The sequence below is a fragment of the Sceloporus occidentalis genome, unplaced genomic scaffold, assembly GCF_023333645.1.
Source record: "Sceloporus occidentalis isolate IW3139 unplaced genomic scaffold, rSceOcc1.0.p SCAF_43, whole genome shotgun sequence".
NCBI lineage: Eukaryota > Metazoa > Chordata > Lepidosauria > Squamata > Phrynosomatidae > Sceloporus > Sceloporus occidentalis.
Window position 1 is genome coordinate 777,786 of NW_028317023.1, and position 21,042 is coordinate 798,827.

At 41.2% G+C, this 21,042-nt stretch overlaps 1 protein-coding gene across 1 annotated transcript in view; it reads left to right on the forward strand.

The window, feature by feature from the left end:
- The first annotated feature begins 7,291 nt into the window (after positions 1-7,291).
- The window catches only part of LOC149289654 (serine/threonine-protein kinase NLK-like), a 75,074-nt gene continuing 61,323 nt past the window's right edge, over positions 7,292-21,042 (forward strand). The window contains exon 1 of the mRNA XM_089490295.1: positions 7,292-7,773. Within this exon, the coding sequence (XP_089346421.1) occupies positions 7,292-7,773 (482 nt within the window). The remainder of the gene's footprint in view (positions 7,774-21,042) is intronic.

The following is a 21,042-nucleotide window of genomic DNA, read 5'->3' on the forward strand; positions in this document are numbered from 1 at the left end:
ATAACATACCAAGCATTTTTAATTTTAGAAGGCAAATCCATATAAAAGTGCAGGCAGCTTTTTTAGTTCTATAAAAAAAATCAGATATTGATCCCTCTGACTTTTGATATACATAACCAGGATGATTACAAGACTATCGAAAATAGAAAATCTTTGTTTCTAATAAAAGACAAGAACATTAGGAATTGTGAGCTGGGGGAAAGCAGAACGATGCAATAATGAGTACCAATTACTGAATATAGTCATGAATGTTATGACTAAATTAAAAATACCGGTAGTTATATTGATAAATTCCTTTGAGTAAAGCCAATCACATGTCTGTCCTGATCACTTATGGAGGACAAAGGAGATAAAGAAATCCCCAATGTGCTTATTGTTAACTCCCTGAGTGCCAGTAAGATAAGCATAATGGCATGATAATTTTACTATGTCCTCTGCGTTTCAAAAGTTTAAGCAGAATTAGATTATTGTTAAAGCTTTAGATACAGTACAATACATCGCAGTTATTCTGTAGATGAAAAGAAGAGGAAACCATTTATACTTTGGTGGAAAAAAGCATGACTGAACTGTGTTATGTTGAAAGCTGAGCTGAGAGGAGAATGTCTTATCTAAAGAGATATTTTCAGAACATGCCAAATTGGTCTGGTAAACGATTGGCGTGGATAAAGACACGTTACCTGAACATTTACTTTCTCCAAATACTCATCTCTCTCCACTGGTGTAAGAAAAATGCCGGGGCCCTTCTACAAGATTTATGGTGAGGCCCCCAAGCTCTTCCTACACATAGCAACATAGTTACACATTCACAGTGACATGCTTACACCCACTAGCATACTAACACACACACGCACACAAGCATTGACATACTTACACACACAGTAACATATACATACACCTCTACCCTTTTTGGCTGACAACAAACACTGTAACATACTTACAGACATATACTCACACACACAGTAACATACTTACACACAGGTACTCACACACATTGGCACACATACACACACAGTTATTTTCTCCGTGTGGTCCCCATATATGGCCTTTTGATTTTTAAAGAATTTCTACAATACTACTATAGACTGACTAATTTATTGGCTATAAAAATAGCTTTTTGTTCCCAGAGGCCAAATCTAGCTATTTAAAGATGCCTGCAAGCAGTAAAGCCACTATTGGCCCTTAATTGCAAGCACTGCCTATAGAAAACATGTTGCAAAGAAGGGGCTATACAGCATAACTGGGAGTGTCTACGGAACAGGACATTTTATCACACCTTTTATTCTAAAGAAAAAATATCAAATACAAGGGTGAACCTATACCTGCATGTTTATCTCGATTAACAGAAAAACCTTACAAGGCCAGAGAGAAGGAAACATGCAAAATAAATTTATCTAGGATGACATAGCAACCTCATTTCATTTCAGGGATGTGGCTACACCGGCCACTACGTCAACCCCTCTTAGCCACCAAACATGTAAGAACTAGTGCCAGAGTGGTTCTCCGGTCCTGGTCTCTCTTGTGCTGAGAAAACCGATAGGTTAGTTAGCACAAAGAAAGACCAATCTTTCGCAGACACGTGTGTATGGACAGGCTTGTCTAAGGAAAGTGTATGCGTATATGTGTGTTTATGGGCGCGTGTGTGTAAAGGCAGTGTATGTGTATACGCGTGTTAATGGGCAGGTGTGTATAAGGGCAGTGTATGCGTATATGTGTGTTTATGGGCAGTCGTGTGTAATGGCAGTGTATGCGTATATGCGTGTTAATGGGCAGGTGTGTGTAAAGGCAGTGTGTAAGGGCAGTGTAAATAAAATAACCTCTGTAAAAAAAATAGCACAATGGGGGGCACAATTTTCCATTCTTGCTTCAGGCGCAAAAGGAGCTAGCTACGGCTCTGATTAACACTGTAAAGGAACAGAACCCCAAATGAGATTGGAATTTGGACAAACCAGGGCCCCTAATGGTGAGTGTAATTTTGTATTAACTGCAATAGGTCCTGAGATTTCAGAAGGATAATCACACAATATACACTCACTGGCCACTTTATTTGGTACACCTGTTCAATTGCTTGTTAACACAAATAGCTAATCAGCTAATCACATGGCAGCAACTCAATGCATTTAGGCATGTAGATGTGGTCAAGACAACTTGTTGAAGTTTAAACCGAGCATCAGAATGGGAAAGAAGTAGGTTATTTAAGTGACTTTGAACGTGGCATGGTTGTTGGTGCCGGATTGGGCTGGTCCGAGTATTTCAGAAACTGTTGATCTACTGGGATTTTCACGCACAAACATCTCTAGGGTTTACAGATAATGGTCAGAAAAAGAGAAAATATCCAGTGAGCGGCAGTTGTGTGGACGTAAAATGCCTTGTTGATGTCAGAGGTCACAGGAGAATGGGCAGACCGGTTTGAGATGACAAAGGCAACAGTAACTCGAATACCCACTCCAAACAAGATATGCAGAATAACATCTCTGGACGTACACACGTCAAACCGTGAAGCAGATGGGCTACAGCAACAGAAGACTACACCAAAAGAAGAATCGGCTTCAGCAGGGGAAGTCACTCAAAATATTGCATGACTAATGACAGCAGTCTTCAATTTTTTTTATAAATAAAATAAAACCAAAGTTTTGGTCAGTACTAGCCTACATTATAACATACAATGCTGTATTTTACATTCAAGAAGAAATATATTATTTTATGGGACATGCTGCTATTAATATAATTGTATGTATAGTGACTCCTTTACAAGAATAACCAGGGCAGATCTGGTTAATCAGGGAGGTTTCAAATGCTATTCATGTGCTTACCTGTCGGCTATTGTGTCTGGTATCTTGGGGCAGGTGCACTTAATGCATCTATTTATAGAAATAAATAGGGTGAGGGCTATTTTCTTTTTCCACCGGGTGTGCCCTGAAACTAATAGATATATATCGAACAGATGAGAACATTGCTATATGTAAAAAATGTTATTTAGAAGTTGTATTAATCAAAACTGTGTGTATAGGTTAATAAAGAATGCTCAATGCGCATGTTTTTAATGTACCATCTGGTTTCGATGTAAAAAGCACCAGAGGAATGAATATCTTTCCAGGTGTTTGGTAATAAAGTCCTGCTTTGGAACCATGAATGGCGATTTGTGTTTGCAACAGCCTTGTGGAAATGGACAACAGAGTAGGGCAACCACAACGGCCATTTTTTTCCCAAGGACACTTACATTTAATATGTTGCTGACAAACACAGATCGGATACACAGTCTAGTTTCCCATACATCCCCATCAATGATTAATTAAATTTAATATGCATTACTTACCTGTACGGAAAAAAGCTATAAACCACTTACCTTTAGGAGAAGCTGCAGCACACTCTCTGTGGTCCCATTTTTCTCACCACTTTTATCTCTCAAAGCAGCCAAACACATCTACCGCAAGCTTAGAAGCTGGAGATGTAACAGAGGTGAATGTGAAAGGGAGGATTCGGGATAATTCCTCCATGCGTTTGAAATCATGCCAACGTTAAAATGGGTTTCACAAAATAATTTTTATTTTACAGATTTTAATAATACATATAGGCCGGTGAGGATTTTTTCAGTGACTTAAAACCAAGACCAATGACTTGACCCTCCTAGAAGGCAATGTAACCTCCATGAAGCATACACATTTTATTTGACTTAAAGAATTTAGCAGTGGGGACAGAAATGTAAAAATATGTTCCATGTCAGACACATATAACACCCAGTCAGCTGCTAAGGAAGCCTACCTACAGAAATTGACCTTTTCATTTAAAAAAAGGCCTGATGAGCCAAATACTCACAGAGAGAACAGATTAACCTCCGGTGAAACTGACTTTAATAATGTAAAAGGGAGGGTTATATATTGTGACCGGACCCAATATGCCCCCTTTCTTTGTGTTTAGTTTGGGGAGTTACTAATAAGACTAAATGTGTTTCCATCGAGCGCATTACTTCAGCTGTTACAGGCCTTACAATGATGGTCAATGATGTCATAAAACAAGTGGTGGAGCCAACTGGACAATGATGTCAAAACAAGGGGTGGGGTCTCTGTGCATTTTGTGTGAATTGTGTTTCTAGGCGTCCCACAAGTTTAACAGCAGCAATATATAAAGTCAACTTACTGTGTTAGTGGCATATATAGAATACGGTATAAAGCAGCATCACATGGACCCCTGAACCTGTGTGCACCGCACACCCACCTAGGTATCCATTGCTATTGGTCCTCATATCAAGGCTACCTTATTGGTCAAATGAATGCAACACAGAAGGTCATCCGGAAACATCCAAAAAGGATGGAACTGCTAGGCCAGGAACCGATCGCTCAGAGGATGCCTCATTTTGAAGATAGTGTAGCAAGTCACAAATTCAAAGTCATTAAAAGTCTCCATATGTTGTTCTGGCCAAAAATGTAAAATACATAGAAAATCCTCATTTTAAGTTTAAGAGTCAGTAATACTTGGATACAAAGGAATTTTAAAATCCTGTCTATTATATATATATATATATATATATATATTCTTCTTGGTTCTTGAGAAAGGCTAATTGAGAGCTGAAAGGTTGGACCTTCACTAAGCCGATAAACTTTATAAAATGAAGACCCACTGAGTGCATCAACTTTATTTACATTCTATATATATATATATATATATATATATATATATATATATATATATATATATATATATATATATATATATGTAAAAGGGTGAAGCCGTATTAGTCCAGTAGACACGATGTCAAAAAATAGAGTATTGCAGAGTATGCGGTGATACCTTTTTTATTGGACTAACATAATATTAAAAAGACAAGCTTTCGATAACTCTCGAAAGCTTGTCTTTTTAATATTATGTTAGTCCAATAAAAAAGGTATCACCGCATACTCTGCAATACTCTATTTTTTGACATCGTATATATATATATACACACACATACAGCAAATACTCTGAAAAATAACCACTGTCTTATATTCGAGGTTGTCTTCTAATCAGACCTCAAACAGAAGTCTGACTACAAAACTAAGATCCAGATCCCCGCGGCGCTGCAGGGGACCTGGATCCTCCCGTCCGGCAGCCGGTGGAGGTCTGTGCCATGCAACCTCAGCTGCCACTTTTGCCGGGGCTTCTACGACGGAGCGCAGGCATCACATGACCTTCTGGTGCTCATTCATAGAAGCCCTGGCTTAAGTTCTGGCAACAGCAGCGGATGCGCGCAGACCTTCACCGGCTGCCACCACTACACACCAAGGAATCTGAAGCACGGGGAGAAGTCTAGGGATGCACTGGTAAGTCGTATGGAGGCAGAGTGGCATATAGGGGGTTAAAAAGAATATCAGGGAGGCAGAGAGGCAAACAGTTCTATATAGTGTTAATAGACACACATATACACACACAATGCATGTTACTGGGCCTCACAAAGTTTGCATTTACCACCTCCCTCCCCACCATGGCCACCGTATTGCAACATACTATTATAACTGGCTTTAAATTGGATTTGCTTCTGCCTACAAAGATTGTGATGCCTTCCTCTAGGAATCTATCACAGATACAGCTGGCATTTCTTTATCTGTCCTTTGAACTGACATGGCCCCTGGGTGAATGATGCCAGATGGTCAAGAATAAACAGGGGAGCTTTGATGTACCCAAGAAACCCATTACCTGGTTAGCTATTAGGTTATCTTTAGCTGGGCGCAGATCATAAGGCAACTAGTACCCAGCTGGGTGACCTTAACAGGCCTCTGTTTATAGAGGATGCCCCCTCCCCTACTGGTTAACTGCACTCACGATGAAGTGAGTAATGCGAGATCCCCTTATTATGACTACAGAAGCCGCAGTGCCCCGGCTGCCCAGCAGGGGTCACATATCCATATATCAACATAAAAGCCTTTAACATTTTCGCTGCCGAAAGGAAATCGCTGCAACCTGAACAGAACCACCAGAGAAAGAGCCATTTTATTAACGAAAGGGTTAAGTGCGTTACCTTCTGAGCAGGTCAGTGAGGGCGTGTTCAGTGCTGCAAGTTTACCTTTCCTATTTGTTACCGCCCTTGCCAATCACTGGGAATCTCCTTAGAAACCACGCCTATTTATTTCACTGGTTATTTTCCTGATCCCGCCTTCGTTTTGCTACCATTGTTGTGCCGCCTCTGTTCCAACTTCTTCAATGTCATTGGTAGATGGTGAAAAACAGGTGGTTCCGATTGGATCTAGTTAGTGTCAATCAGTCGCGGCGTCAGGTGGCTGGGCTGCCCGCGTCTCGCAGCCTCCGCTTGGCTTGGCAGCCTCTGACTGGTCGGACAGAGGTGGCTGGGAACCCGGTGGATTTTTGCTCCGACCTCCGCTCTCTATTGCCCCGTCCCTCAGCTCGGGCACTTCCCGGTCGTGGCCGTGGAGCTGTCATTAATCATAATTACTTAAAGGCACCTGCCTGCTGAAGAGAGGACGCGGAGAGCAGCCAGCGGTGGGAAGTCGGGATACCTCCTCTCGCTTGTCATAAGGATGGTGTGGCTGGGCTACCGTTCTCTATGTTAATACCCCTTCACCTTCCCCTCATTTATCATCCATTCTCTCTTTAACTACTTGCCCTGTTCTGCCCCACCTATCTTACCATTCCACCCCTACCCCACCTCTTCATCTCTTGTCTGTTTTGGGACACGGTGACTGGCCTGGGCAGCTGTCAAACCTCCCATTTCTTGCCCCTCTGCCTTCCCTCCTCCCATTCGCTTGCCCCCCCCCCCCATAAAAGGGCAGCAGGATTTAAATTACATTGGTATCTGCCTGTGCTGCCCCCCCCCCCCCCCCGGTGTATTAGGGAGCCTGTGACTCTGTGTATATGTATTTACTGGAGGGCTGGCCTGGGATGGTGGGTGTCTCTCTCCCAGGCTAGAGTAGAATGTGGGATGGAAGGACCAGGTTGCCACATACTTTTTAGATTTCGCAGTCTGTGGCATCGCCTTGAAGTAGGATTGAGGGAGAAGTTAGTGTATAAATCCCAAATGTGAAGCGAACATGGCATTTTAGTATTTATTATAAAACACTGGTCCCCGGGGGGTGGGTTGGGTTGGGTTTATTTGTGTTTTACTTTCTAAAAAGTTTTAAGCTCAAAAGTTTTTTTTGGTTTTATTTTATTTTTTTACTGTCGCTCAGGCTTTTTTGGGTCTGAGGAGGTGGAAACAGGATTTCATGTAGCATGATTACTCTGTCTGAGTAGTCCTGGGTATTACCTTAATGGCCCAGTGACAGGTCGGTCCATCAGTCTGAGACTTTGGAGGGCATTTCTGCGAATGTCTCTTTGTGGCACATCTACCAGTGCAACAATGATGGCGGCGTACAATGGGGGTACGTCAACGGCGGCTGGGGGTCACCACCATCACCACCACCATCATCTGGCCCACTTGCCCCCTCCTCACTTACACCATCACCACCACCTTCATCCCCAGCATCATTTGCACCCAGGCTCAGCTGCTGCTGTGCACCCTGTCCAGCAGCATGTTTCTTCTTCCTCTGCCTCCTCTTCCTCAGCTGCCGCCGCTGCAGCTGCTGCTGCCGCCGCCGCTGCAGCAGCTATGCTGAATCCAGGCCAGGCCCAGCCGTACTTCCCATCTCCTGCTCCTGGACAGGCCCCAGGGCCAGCTGCGGCTGTAGCCCCTGCGCAGGTGCAAGCGGCGGCCGTGAAAGCTCACCATCATCAACACTCTCATCATGCTCAGCAATTGGATATTGAACCTGATCGGCCAATCGGCTACGGAGCCTTTGGAGTTGTCTGGTGAGTCTTTCTGTTTTAATGAAAACTTTAAAAAATGCATGCCTTGGCAATTATCTAGTCGCATAACCTTTGCACCCAACTGTGGAAATACAGGAAATAAAAGTGATTGCAAACTGTATATAACTTTATAAATTTATAAAGTCTAACTGCAAATAAAAAATCTTAAGTGTCCTTGCGTCTGGAATCACTCTGATTGTTTTTTGCGCCTCCTCTGTTGTAGTATCATTGTATTTATTCCGTAATAGTGTTTAAGAAGCAGAGTAACGGAGTTCACCTTTTTTCCGTGATTAATTGGAAACGTATTAATTCTTAGTGTCGTTAACTTCTTGCCTAAAGTCACCGATGTATATTTTTGCTGATTATTTGGTTAAATGGTAAAACAAGAGTTTGATTATCATTGTAGAATAGTCTTAGATGTTTGTGGAGTAAATCGTTTATCAATGTCAGGCACAGGTGCAGGCATGCAGCTAGTCTACCCATGCGGAATTAAACACGTGACAGCTAACGTTGTGCCCGTGATCAGGAGAGAGTTAAAACTGTCGGAGTGTTTGCTAATCAACCAATTCCGTCGTAAGCTTGGCTGTCGCTCCCCTGTCCGGTAACTATGGGGTCTTTTAGCGTAAGTTCATAGTTTCTTTTGCTCAATAAACAAGATGTAAATTTGCATATTCTGTCAAGACATCAGAGGTCTCTTCTTCAGGTGGAATTCAATTCCTTATTCCACCTGAAGAACAGACCTCCTGAGGTCCCCAAAAAACATGTAAATTTACATCATTACCTACGTTGGCCCAATAAAAAGTATCGACGCGTAGTAAAGGAGAGAGGCTGTATGTCTTTATCTGTCGTCCATGTCAGCTGGACTCTGAATGGGAACCTGCCTACATCTAAAGGAAGATCTGCTCGCTTAGCACCGTATACACCTGCTATTATTATAAGTGTCATTCCACTGATTTATAGCATTCTCCTCCTCCTGTATAGAATGCTGTCTGTTAACAAATGACTCTGCAAACTACTTCAGTCTATGAGATTAATTGTGAGAAATGTATAAGATGGGTCGCTTGATGATGAGAGCTTGAATGGCCATGAAAATGTATTTGTGTGTGTTCCAGTTCATGGAGGCATATGCATGCATTTCTAGCGTTCACGAGGAGAGTAATGTATATTTTAAGCCTCGGTTTGTGTTACGAGATTAATGGCGTACTGTGGATTGCTTCTCTTTGAGGGCACAGAGCTCCTGGCTGCCCCTTGTGACTCATTGTGGTGTCCTTCTAAGATGTCACGATCACTGAAAGCACTGCTGACTTGTATCTCACAACAAACATTCTGCCTCTTCCTATTCTGTTGGCCATCCGTGAAACCCAGATGGCAACAAAATAGAGATTGAAGATTAGCCTCTACAGGCGACACATGGCACATCAGATCATTGAAGAAGAAAAAATACTGTGTGTATATATATGTGTGTGATAAAAGTTTGGTTTTGTTTGTAGGTTTATTCACAAAAGTCTTGACAAAGTTATGGCCTTTGTGGACTGTGTGAAGCTGGGGATCTGTTGCTTATAAATACTATATCTTTGAAGTATTATTGAGAGTAGCCTTACGTTTTAACCTTTGATGTGACAGGTTTGTGACCGTACAATGTTTGAATAATAATTAGAAGAATTTAACTTTGGGACAGCAAACATTTTCAGCCCACCTTGTTTTGGCTGATGCTTTACACTTTACAGATTATAACATTTCCATCTGGTCAGCAACATAGAAGCAAAGAGCTTGCTCCTTCTGGCTACAGAGAGTGGATCCATCTACTTCAGCTTATTTAAATATTTTACTGGTTTGCCTCGTGCGGGATGTGTCCCGTCAAATTCCTTTCCTGCAGGGCAGCGTGCATGCGTAGTTAGACCCTCACGGACTCTAGCAAGTTTTCCAAGGAGACCCCCTCCTCCGCGGGCATGCACAGAATGTGCTCCCATTGACTTCAATGGGAGCGATTGGCTGGTTTGATCAGCCAAAACTGGAGCAGAGGGGTGTTTATTTTGCATTAGTAAATACGTATAAATCTACTTGCTACTAGTATGTTAAAATGGATTATTTCTTGGTGGGCAGTAGACTGTCTCTTAGACTGCTAGATCAAAGTTAATTATTTTTTTTATTTTTTTATGGGAAGTTCAAATGAATGTGATTTTAATAATTTAACGGTAGTAATCAAGGGAAAGATAGACTTTAAGCGGCTGGGAGATTTAGTCCCTTACAGAATTGCAGAAGTGGTTTGCTTGGACCAGTTTTGTGCATTCCAACTATGGGAAATCACGTCGCACAGTCCTGTCAAATAAGATACTGTTTTTGCAATCTGGAATTGCTTATAAGGAATAGTTTTTAGGTAAATTGTAGCCCTGTAGGTAGGTATCTGTTTTTAGGGTTACTCCTTACTTCCCAAGTAGGACTGACCTCAATCTACCTGGAGCCTCATACTAAATGTAATCCACCACTGCCAATGGGTACCCTAATATACAATACAATTATTACTGCTTGAATTATGTTGCTTATCTCTCTGATGAGTTAAAGCAGGTCAACCATGTACAATTCACTATAGTTAATTTAGGTCTGTCCTTAGCATGTCCCTTGTTTTTCAGCAATGCATTTGTAGCGCACCTGAGCTTTTTTGCTATTGTATACAGTATATATGTTAACCGTGAGCCCACGTTTAATGTACCCACACAAATTTATGTATTGCCTTTTTACCATGGCTCTTCCTTTCATTTGAAAGCATATTTCATACACATAACCCAATATTAGCACTAACATGCAAAGACTGAGAGAGAAAATGCTTACGGTTTTGCTTAGTGTTCCTTCTGCAGGATTGTTGCCATTGCTGGGGGGAAACCCCAAATAGTATTCAACGACATCCCCTTAGTATAGTAGTGCCCACCAGCATAAGGTTTTTAAGGATTCCCCCCAACACACTCATTTCCCCCACCCATTATTGTTTGGCACCAAAAGTGTTTTTTTGTTTTTTTTGTTTTCTACTGGCAATTTATTGGAAAACTGTAGAGCATGACTGGAGATGTTAGACCTCCGTTCCTGGTGATGTCATGGCAACATCACTGGGGTCTCTAATTGTTTCTGTTCTTTAAAGAGAAGCAAGCTTTTTTTCCTGTGTTCTGTCTTCTCTCCCCACGTAACAATCACATCCTGTTTGATCCGTGACATTGATTAGATGAGCAATCAAAGACCATAACAAGGTCTGTATGGAAACCATACCAATGGGAAACGCAACAGTCTGGTGGTGGTTGTGACTCTTTTTTTTTTTTTTTTTTTTTTTTAGTCTTAATAGTGCATCCAGTGGTTAAAAATAAAGAGTAGTTTACAATGGGAGAGACCAATATCAAAAACTGAACATAGTTATGAAAAAGATTGCAGACAAAGCAAGGTTTTGTTGACTTTGTTCTCATGATGCAAGAAAAAGTAATCCTGCATTTATCAAGTATATATAATCCTAGCCGGGGATATGTAAAAAGAGCAGCACAGCATTGTATCGGTCACTTGCGTTTTGTCCCGGAGCTGGATAGTCCGACCGACTACCTCCGCTGATTTGTGCTCCCTGAGCCTGGGACAAAGCACTCTTTCCCCGGTTTCCCAGTCACTAGCAGAGACTCAGTGTAGGGTATAACCAAAACGGGGATTAACAGTACACTATCGATCTATTACTGGCCGAAATCAGTTCCAGGGATGGTTTGGGGTAAATGTCTGTAGTGGTAGAACTGGGGGGGGGGGCTGACTTATACAACATAGTAGTGCACCATAGGGTTGGTGGGGGGGGGGTCTGACATTAAACTAAAACAATGGCTGGTTGCAGATCCTGGCTGTCTGCCAGAGATAATCCCCTCAGCAAGTGATGAGATGATATACTGCTGGGGGTAGACGCATAACTCTTTACAAAGCCGGGGCCCATAGTCGGTGGGTCGGTAGGGAGGAGGCTGGCTTTCAAGGCCTCTCCAGTGGCCCCAGTGATGGAGGGTTCCGTCACAGTAACCACGTTAGTCATTTGCTTAATGGAACTCCTATGTAATCGCTTGTTTTAGCCAATTAGATTTAAAACTTTCAGGTTTGTGTCTTTCTTTAACTAAACAAATGTTTGTATGTAAGGTGAATTCTCTAGCTTTCAAATAGAAGTAGTAAAAATGAATATTTTTTTTCCCTATCGCCAACCAACCTGTATTGTGATTGCACTTTTTATATACCCACTCTTAAATTGCCCTGGCCTATGGCTGGTGGTAGAGGGTGCATTTTTTTTTTTTTTTTTAACTTACCAGCCATTGGCTGGGGCCTGCGATGCTCTCACTGGCACTTATTTGGCACCGACACTTCATGTATGGCTTCAGATGAGTTAAGATAAGCACCATTGGGTCACCTGAAGCTACAATTTAGCTGAGCCCCCAAAGACTCAGCCCTGTTTTGGTAGGGGGGGGGGAAAGTGGTGTGTCTGCCTTCTGGCCCCCACTTGTTTGTTACATACGTGTGTGATTACGCTGCATGCTGTTTCGTGTGACAGTCATGTTCTGATCTCCAAGAGGATTCCAAGTTGTGATAACTAGCTTCTCAAATGGCAAAAGATGGTGTTTTGGGGAGTACCTGCATGTCGCACACAAAATAAATATGCTACTTATTGCAACAAATAATACTCTGCCATACACAATAACAAAAGGATATAAGTATCCTGCTCTTATGGAGGGTGCTTCTTTTTTGCACACTATTAAGTCTTAATGGAAAGGTCACATGCTGGGACCAGGTCAGTTTACTGGGAAGGCAGGGCTAGCACCTTAATCAGATAAGGGTTATCTACAAGGTCAGTATTTAAGAGGCTTTGAAGTTATCAGTCTGACTGTGTTCCTTTGAAGGGTACAGTTTTACACTAATCTGAGGACACAATATTTCCATCCACAGTTCAAACCACAAAGTAATAAACATAACATTCATCAATATTTAATAATTCAGTTCTTTTTTCTGCCTATTTTTGCCTTTTATTGTAATGAATAAATTACTATCTCACAGATCAGATTCTAAAAAGAATGGTAGGAGGTTCAGGAAACATTGGACAGCCTGTGTCAACTTATATTTTTTAACGTGTAGACTTTTCTCTCTGAGAAGAATTGAAGTCTATAAACAGAATATGCTGAAGCATTAAGATTTCCTTCACTGGAAGGAAGGGGCCCAACCCCTGAAAAAAAAACGGCTCCATACCATTTTTGCCTCCTCCACCAAACTTTACAGTTGGCACAGTGCAGCCAGACAGGTAACGCTTTCCTGGCATCCGCCAAACCCAGCCTCGCCCATCAGACTGCCAAACAGAGAAGTGTGATTTGTCTCTTTACAGAACACGTTTCCACTGCTCCAGAGTCCAGTGGCGGTGTGCTTTTATACTGCTCAATTGCCATTGTACTTGGTGATGTGGGGCTTGCATGCAGCTGCTCGGCCATGGAAGAAAGACGCAAAAATTGGACAGAAAATCAATAATATATATATATAATTAACAGCAATCACACTCCTATCATGCCCAGGCAACCAGTACATGCTGGAACCTGGACATGATAGGAGTGTGATTGTTAGCAATCATATATATTTAATATAATATATCACACGCACATTAATTTACTCATTCACCCACAGATACTAATCATTAACAGATACTCAATCATTCATGCATACTCGTTCATACACCTTCTCCCACCCCCTAACCAGAACTGCAGGCTTTTATTTCAGCATTTTGTGGATTAATGCAATTTTCAGCCGATGTGTTTCGGCCACACATTTCGGTGCATCCTCTAATATATATACACACACAAGTTATTTGCTATTTGAGTTTATGCCACACGCAGAATCCTTCACAATTTTCTTTTTCTGTACCCACTACTTGTTTTTATTCCTTTTCACCCTTCAGGAAATGAACAAAGAATAAAAAGAAAATGTGCAACTGTATATCTAGACTTTCTAAATTGTAGACATGACAAGATAGTATAAAATTAATATTATTATACTAACCTGTTAAGGTCACTGCTGTAACAGATGTGTTAGACATTTCACAAGAGCGGAGCATGCTTTGTCAGCTGGTCTGTCCCCTTTGCTTAATGAGCAGACGTTACACGGGAGTGCAAACATCCCAAATTTGTGCTGCTGTGTGTATTTCTTTCCCCTTGTATATTCTTTCACGGGCCTTTTACATTTGCAGTACTTTTAACGGATGAGTAGAGTTTCAAAATCTCTGGATTTTATACAAAATATCTAATTGAATAAAGTTGTGATAGGTATAGAAATTATATAGGATGTGATAGTTAAGCACAGACAGGAGGAGGAACGGAAAACATAGATCTACTGGAGCCTAGGAATTTACCGTCTCAAACATTTTCTTTGGTTTTATGAACTTCTGTAAATGTGAAATTGCATATAGGCTGGAGAGAAACTGAAGTATCGATGGCAGTAATGGAGGGAAGGGGTTATGGACACATTCCTTCCAAATATTAAATTTCAGTCTCTCTCGTGTCTACTAGTACTGCACTAACGAAGATGAAATTTTGAAATTGCACATATTTTGTAAGAGTTGGCTCTTATGGAGCCAAAGTGTATATTAGGGCTGCAACAACGAATCGATAATAATCGATTATGAAAATCGCTGTCAACGATTTTCATAATCGATTAGTTGAATCGATTTTTATCGATTTATAAAATTGTTTTTCAGAGCAAACGCTCTGAAAAACTCCCGTCCTTCTATAATCCGATCTCAAACAGAGATGCCACTCTGTCCCCTGATATGCCTTATACCCCTCCTGATATGCATTTCTGGGACAGAGAGGCAAGCTGGGGGTGAGATGTGCATAACTGGGCAAAAATAGTTTACATGAATATTTACTAGTAAAGCTTTTTTTAGTATTTTTTGAGTTCTTGTTAAAATATAGCTTTAATTATTATGTCAGTAAAATAAGAAGGCGAATCGTGAAATGCCATTGTAAATTATATGTTTTTATTTAAAATAAACGAAAAATTTGCATTTTTTTTTTTTTTTACCCGATCGATTAATGGAAAAAATAATCGGCCAACTAATCGATTATGAAAATCGTTAGTTGCAGCCCTAGTGTATATACATTGGTGTTTTGTGTTTAGTTGCCTTCTATATACCTTGTATTGGAATCTATCCTGAAGAGGATGGCTTGTATTGTATAAATCTGTGTTCTTTAGTTAATCGCTTGGGTCCAGATATGTAGCATCGTTTTGGAAGAGTCATCTGTTGCTTACCACCTTCCTGGAAGTGAACTCCCGCCATACTTTTTTATGTCTTTTTGTTATGGTAATACCCACATTGATCCACTGCTGTTTGAGAAGCTAGTTCTCGCAACTTGGGAGCCCTTTCAAGATTGGAACATGAAGGTGATTGAGTCACACGCGATGTGGAACGCAACGTAGTCATGTAAATATTTATGCCTCAAATGGTATCGAACATCTTTATGCAAGACTTGTATTGTTACAAAACTATGCCAAAATGTATCAGTACTTGTGACAATACGCTGGCTTCACGTCTAAGGCTGGTTCCCTGTGGTGTCTGAAGTCCAGCAAGAAAAGAGCGCACAACTGTAGCTAACACTGGGTTCACTGCAAGTAACCCACACGGGGAGAACAGGAACACCCATGCGAAACTTTATCTAACTTCCCCTCCTTTCTAGTTTAAATAACAGAAATCTACATACGTTTGTAGTAAGAAGATAAAATAAAGTAGTGGGATATAAATATTACACGTCCAGAATAAAATGTCAGGAAAGCCCCCTCTCCTTCTCGCTGTAAAAAGTGGCACACACTTGTATCTGTGTGATTTGTGTCCCCCCCTTTCTGGCACCAGTCCAGGGATCTGTAACAGACTTAGCTGTCCTGATCTAAACAACGGAAGTAACCTGAGAAAACATTACACACAAACAGAGGATTCCGCAAATTCTATGAACAAGGGTGGCATGGCTTCTGAAATGTTACTCCTGTTATTTCATGTTGGTTATGGTTGCATCCATTCCCAGCGCCTTCGAAAGAAAATTCTGCGTATGGTATTTTGTGAAAGGGACACCGCAGTGCTCCATGGAGCCCCGCCTTGTAATTCCCGTACTTTAATATACAGTCTTCAATATTTCAAGTACAGGAGGAGAGATGTTAGAACAGGAGCTTTTTTTTTCCCGTAATCTGAAAACTAGAGGGTCAGTGGTCTAGATGTTCTGTAAAAGTTTTACTTTATTGAGAGTGGTAGAGAAATTGCGCAACCTTCCATCAGAGGGGGTAGAGGAAAACACAGTGAGGCTATTCAAACATGGGTAGGATAAGTATAAAGCTATCCTCTGGCTAAGACAAGATCAAGGACTGATTAAGATCAAACGAAGACTTACGTCAGGAAAAAACGGCAAACTAGATCGGCCAAATGTTCTTATTTGACATCAAATTCTATGTTTTTATGTTTCAAGATGGTAAAGTAAACAAATTAAATGAATCGTTTTATTTTAAGAGAAGCTGCAGCACACAACTCCCCTCTGTGGTCCGGATGTCCATAGCGCTCCCATTAAAGCCAGTAGGAGCACTTTCTGCTCATGCATGTTTGACCCCCTGGAACTCTTAGCGTGGGTAAGTAGGACATGTTTGGCTGGACACATCTCCTGAAAGCTTATCTGAGGCTTTATAACCCCCCATGCATTTGAAAAGTTGGACCAAACAAAGTTAAAGGGACCAGTCAGCTGTCCTATGCACTTTAGTTTTGTTTGTAATGTTTCTTTAACAAGCCTTTAAACCATGCCTTTTTTTCTTCTGTCTTTTAAGAACTGAACATTTTGCTATAGCTGATCTTATGATCTAATAGTAGTAGTTTAAAAAAAAACAAAAACCCACCCCTGCTAGTTCTGTCCTTAATCTTGTCCCGCGTTTTGGTCTGCATGACTGCTCTGTAAAGTTGCTGCTTGTAGCATTTCACTAATCTTATCGGATTATTTTATGTGCACATGGAGTTAATGGGGGTTTAGTCTCTACCAGCCGTTCTTGATCCTCTGCCCTTGCTTATTAAATAGAGTAATCTGTTGCCACCAATGGATACCCTGCTGAAGTATTTAAACTCTGACTCTACCAGAGAGTTATACTGCACTACTGAAAGGGTTAAATATTATGGTGTTTAACCTCCTGGGCTGCAAGAGTCATCAGTCTGTATGACTTCTTCACTGCTTGGCAACTCCTAGGCTAAATAAATAGGAAAGTACATTGACAGATGGTCTTTGGCTGATTGAGCATTGTGGGAGTTGTATTTCTACAAAGACCAGAGGGCTGCATGATGGGCTGATGTGGGGGGAGTGCAGAGGTCTCCCCTAGGGGTCACATGAAGGATAAGTGCATACATGTATGATTAGTAGACTAGTTGTTTATCCTTCATATCTGGGTAGAAAAAGACCATCATAGCATACGTACATAAATTGTAGTAATGATGTTTGGTCCCAGTTAATTGCACTTCGTCATAGGCGTAATCTTAAATCAATTCCACAGAGTGAATGATTAGAGCAGAATTGCTGTGGGTATGTTGTGTTTTTATGCCCTAAGCAGATGACATAATATAGCAGGGGCGTCCAACATGCGGCCCGCGGGACCTCGAGGTGCGGCCCGCGTGAGATCGGCAGCCAGGATCACAAGAGCCCTGCTGCTTACTTGTGGGAGGGGCTATTCTCTGCTCCAGTCCTGCCTCCTCTGTGGGGAGAACGGGGCCCACAAGACCAAAATGACCAATTTTTTTTATTAAAAATTGGTCATTTTGGTCTTGCTTGAGATTGACAAAACTCTGAATTTAACGCTAACCCTGTGCACGAAGTACGAACGTTCTACTGCTACTTTTATTTCCCGTTACTATTATATGACCTGTTTATTATAATCTCATTAAAGGCAAATTGTATTACCATGCTTTATATATTACAAGCCGTGTGTGTCCATGTATAAAGATGGATACATGCCTGTGGATTCTCTGACCGTTTTCGGCATGTGTTTTAAATGATAAAATATGCTAAGCCTTTGTGAATAAATATGCAACATGTTGGTGTTTAGACAATAAACCTGCAAAAAAAAGTAATGTATGTGCTGGCTTGATTAATGACCCTTAGCAGGACTAAGTCAGAAAGGGTCTGGGAGTTGTAGTTTAGCCAAGAGCTGGAGCACCATATGTTTCTCAACCCTTCTACAGCGCTATTAATTCTTAAAGCGTTGATTCTTAGCAGTTGCGGAGGAGTGTGTGAGAGAACACAGCTCCCTTTGTTATCAAATATGCTGCCTTGTGATAAGTAGCGGTCAGGTTAAAATAGGACAATATGGGATTTCGTTGATGGTTGCTGCTCCGTATCTGCTGAATACAGCGGTAAAAGATCCTTATTTTCTGCCATCAGTCATGTACTAGATGTAACTTTGTTTATATAGAGCTGACCGTTGGTGGGACATGTGTGTCCTATCGGTTTTGTGTGCCGCTGAAACATTCTTTAAAGTAGAACATGTAAATGAAAGGTGTCTTTAATAGTTCTTATTAGAAGAATAATGCATCTTTGGTGGATAAGTAAATCTAGGTTTTGTAATTGGTAAAGCTCGGGGCATATCCTACCCCAGTGCGGTTCTAAATTTTTGTTACAGTGGCAAGAAAAAGTTAACTCTTTGGAATTGCATGGTTTTTCTACAGTAATTGTTCATAAAATGTGATCTACATCTAAGTCACAAGTTCTACCTTACACAACTGCATAAGCTTCCGCCATATTCCTAGGTAATTCCACAGCATCTAATGGGTTAAGGTCTTTGCTCTGGCTGGGCCACTTAAAAAGGCAGATTTTTTTTCTTTCGGTTTTTATATATATATATATATAACATGACATTCAATTATCCTGTATCCCAGAGGCAGCAAAGCAGCCCTAAATTGTGATATTCCCTACTCCATACTTCACCATTGGGATGTTTTTCATGTGGGTATTCTGTGCCATTTTTACTCCATACGAAGTGCTGTGTGTTCTTTCCAAACAATTAAACCTTAGTTTAAACGGACCACAAAACATTTTCCCTGTAGGGTTGTGGAGTGTCAAGGTGTTCTTTGACAAACTTCAGGTGAACAGCGATGTTAAATTGAAGAGCAGGGGGTTCCCCCATGGACTCCATGCTTGTTTAATGTTTTGTGTATGGTAGCCTCATGAACAAAGTTCCTATGATTCTTTCAAGCCTTTAGCTGTTAATTTTTTTTTGGTTTTAAACCTCGTTGAACATTCCGCATTGTGCTTTTGGAGTCATCTTGGCTGGCACCCACTTGTAGAGTAGCCACAGTACTAAATCCTCTCCATCTATAAATAATTTGTCTGTGGATTGATGAATATGTAAACTCTGAGGTTGCTTTATAACCCTTCTCAGCTTAATGCAAATCTTGATTGTAGGTCTTCTGAGAGTTTGTTTTCTGTGGCATGGTTCCCATCCGTTCTGAATTGTAGACTAAATAAAAAAAATATATAAATAGTTAAAGTAGCTCTAAGACACACGTCCAATTCTGTTTCATTGATTGGACTCTAGGTTTGCTAACTCCTGACTCCAAACAGCTTTTGTTGAAGCGATTAGCCTGGGGGTTCACATACATTTTCCAACCCATACTGTGAAAGTTTGAATGTTGCGTTTTAAGATGGACAAGAACAATACAATCATTTGTATATTATTAGTTAAAATTGATTGTGTTTGTCTTAAAATGTGATCTTTACCTAAGTTACCACGATGAAGAAATTCTTAAATGTATGTGCTGGTGGTTCCAAAGTGTTGGCTTAATTTTTCTTGCTACTGTACGCAGTCTCGCAACAAACTGTCATCCTTTGATTATCTGCTGTCATCACCTTCTCTTAATTGGAAAAGCATGTGCCAGTGACAAGCAAACCTAATATTTCACTATGACTGTCGATAGCCATCAGAAAATACTTTTGCTATGTATTCATTTGGTTCTGATCAGGAAAGCAAATGCTGACTTCATACTGCAGTTCAGAGCTAAAGTACAGTTAGCCTCTTTTATAATTCCTGAACTTAGACATATGGCTTGCCTCGTAAAATATATATTGAATTTGTCCTTTACTTATACAAGATTCAATACTAAAATACTCATCCCTTGTGATATCCCAGCTGGATCATTGCAACTACTTACTAATGGGCTCTCCCATGCCACCTTTCAGTGCGCCATTTTGGCCGCCCACCCACCAGCTTACAATACCATCCAGAATAACGTTTGAACTCGTTATGCTTACCTGCAGACGGCATAAAAACCCACTCTCTTACACCCAAATACCTTCCCATGGTTCTGCAGGGAACTCCTTAACACCGGATGAGTCTATAGGTGTTTAAAGGCTAATCTGTAGGTAAATTCCACAGCCTGTGGGCTGTCCCAGCCGTATAGCTTACAGTTTTACCAAACGGCACGATTATTGATATCATTTAACCTTTATAGTGGCATGTTAGTTGCATTTAGTAGGTTGCTTGTCTGTGTAGTGTAAAGAGGTTTTCGTACAGTTATCTGGCATATGGTTACATAACAAATGCTTGACATGAAGGTTTACCAGAATTTCTGGTATGTAGACTCTTGTTTTTTGTTTTGTACCCCTATTACACTGATGCCTTTTACTCTTGCAGTGACAGAAGGATATGATCTCAAAGCTAAGATTAGGGCCTTAACCAATCATCATGTGATCGCCATAATCCTCACGTGATTGTTTTCAGCCCTTCTACAACTCACTGTTTAGTGACTACACATCATGATTAAATCAGATCTGTCGCTGTTCTTATTTCTCCCCATTAAAGTGTTTTTGCACTGGAGCTTACTGGTGATAAGTATGTTATGTGCATGGGTATAGGTTCGGCCAACACAGCAAATAGCTGGGTGTGGGGTGGAGTATTCTGCGGAAGATGGGTACAATGAGAGCAGCTGGCGAAAGATTCCATTTTCTTTCTTTGTCTGTGGCATCCAGTATGGCCTAGAGCAGGGGCGTCCAACATGCGGCCCGCGGGCCAAATGCGGCCCGCGGGACCTCGAGGTGCGGCCCGCGTGAGATCTGCAGCCAGGATCACAAGAGCCCTGCTGCTTACTTGTGGGAGGGTCTATTCTCTGCTCCAGTCCTGCCTCCTCTGTGGGGAGAACGAGGGAGGCCGCGCCCCCTGCTGAAGTCTGTGATCGGCATTGAGAGAGCTGTAGTGCAGGTAAGGGGATGGGGTGGGTTGTTTGAATGA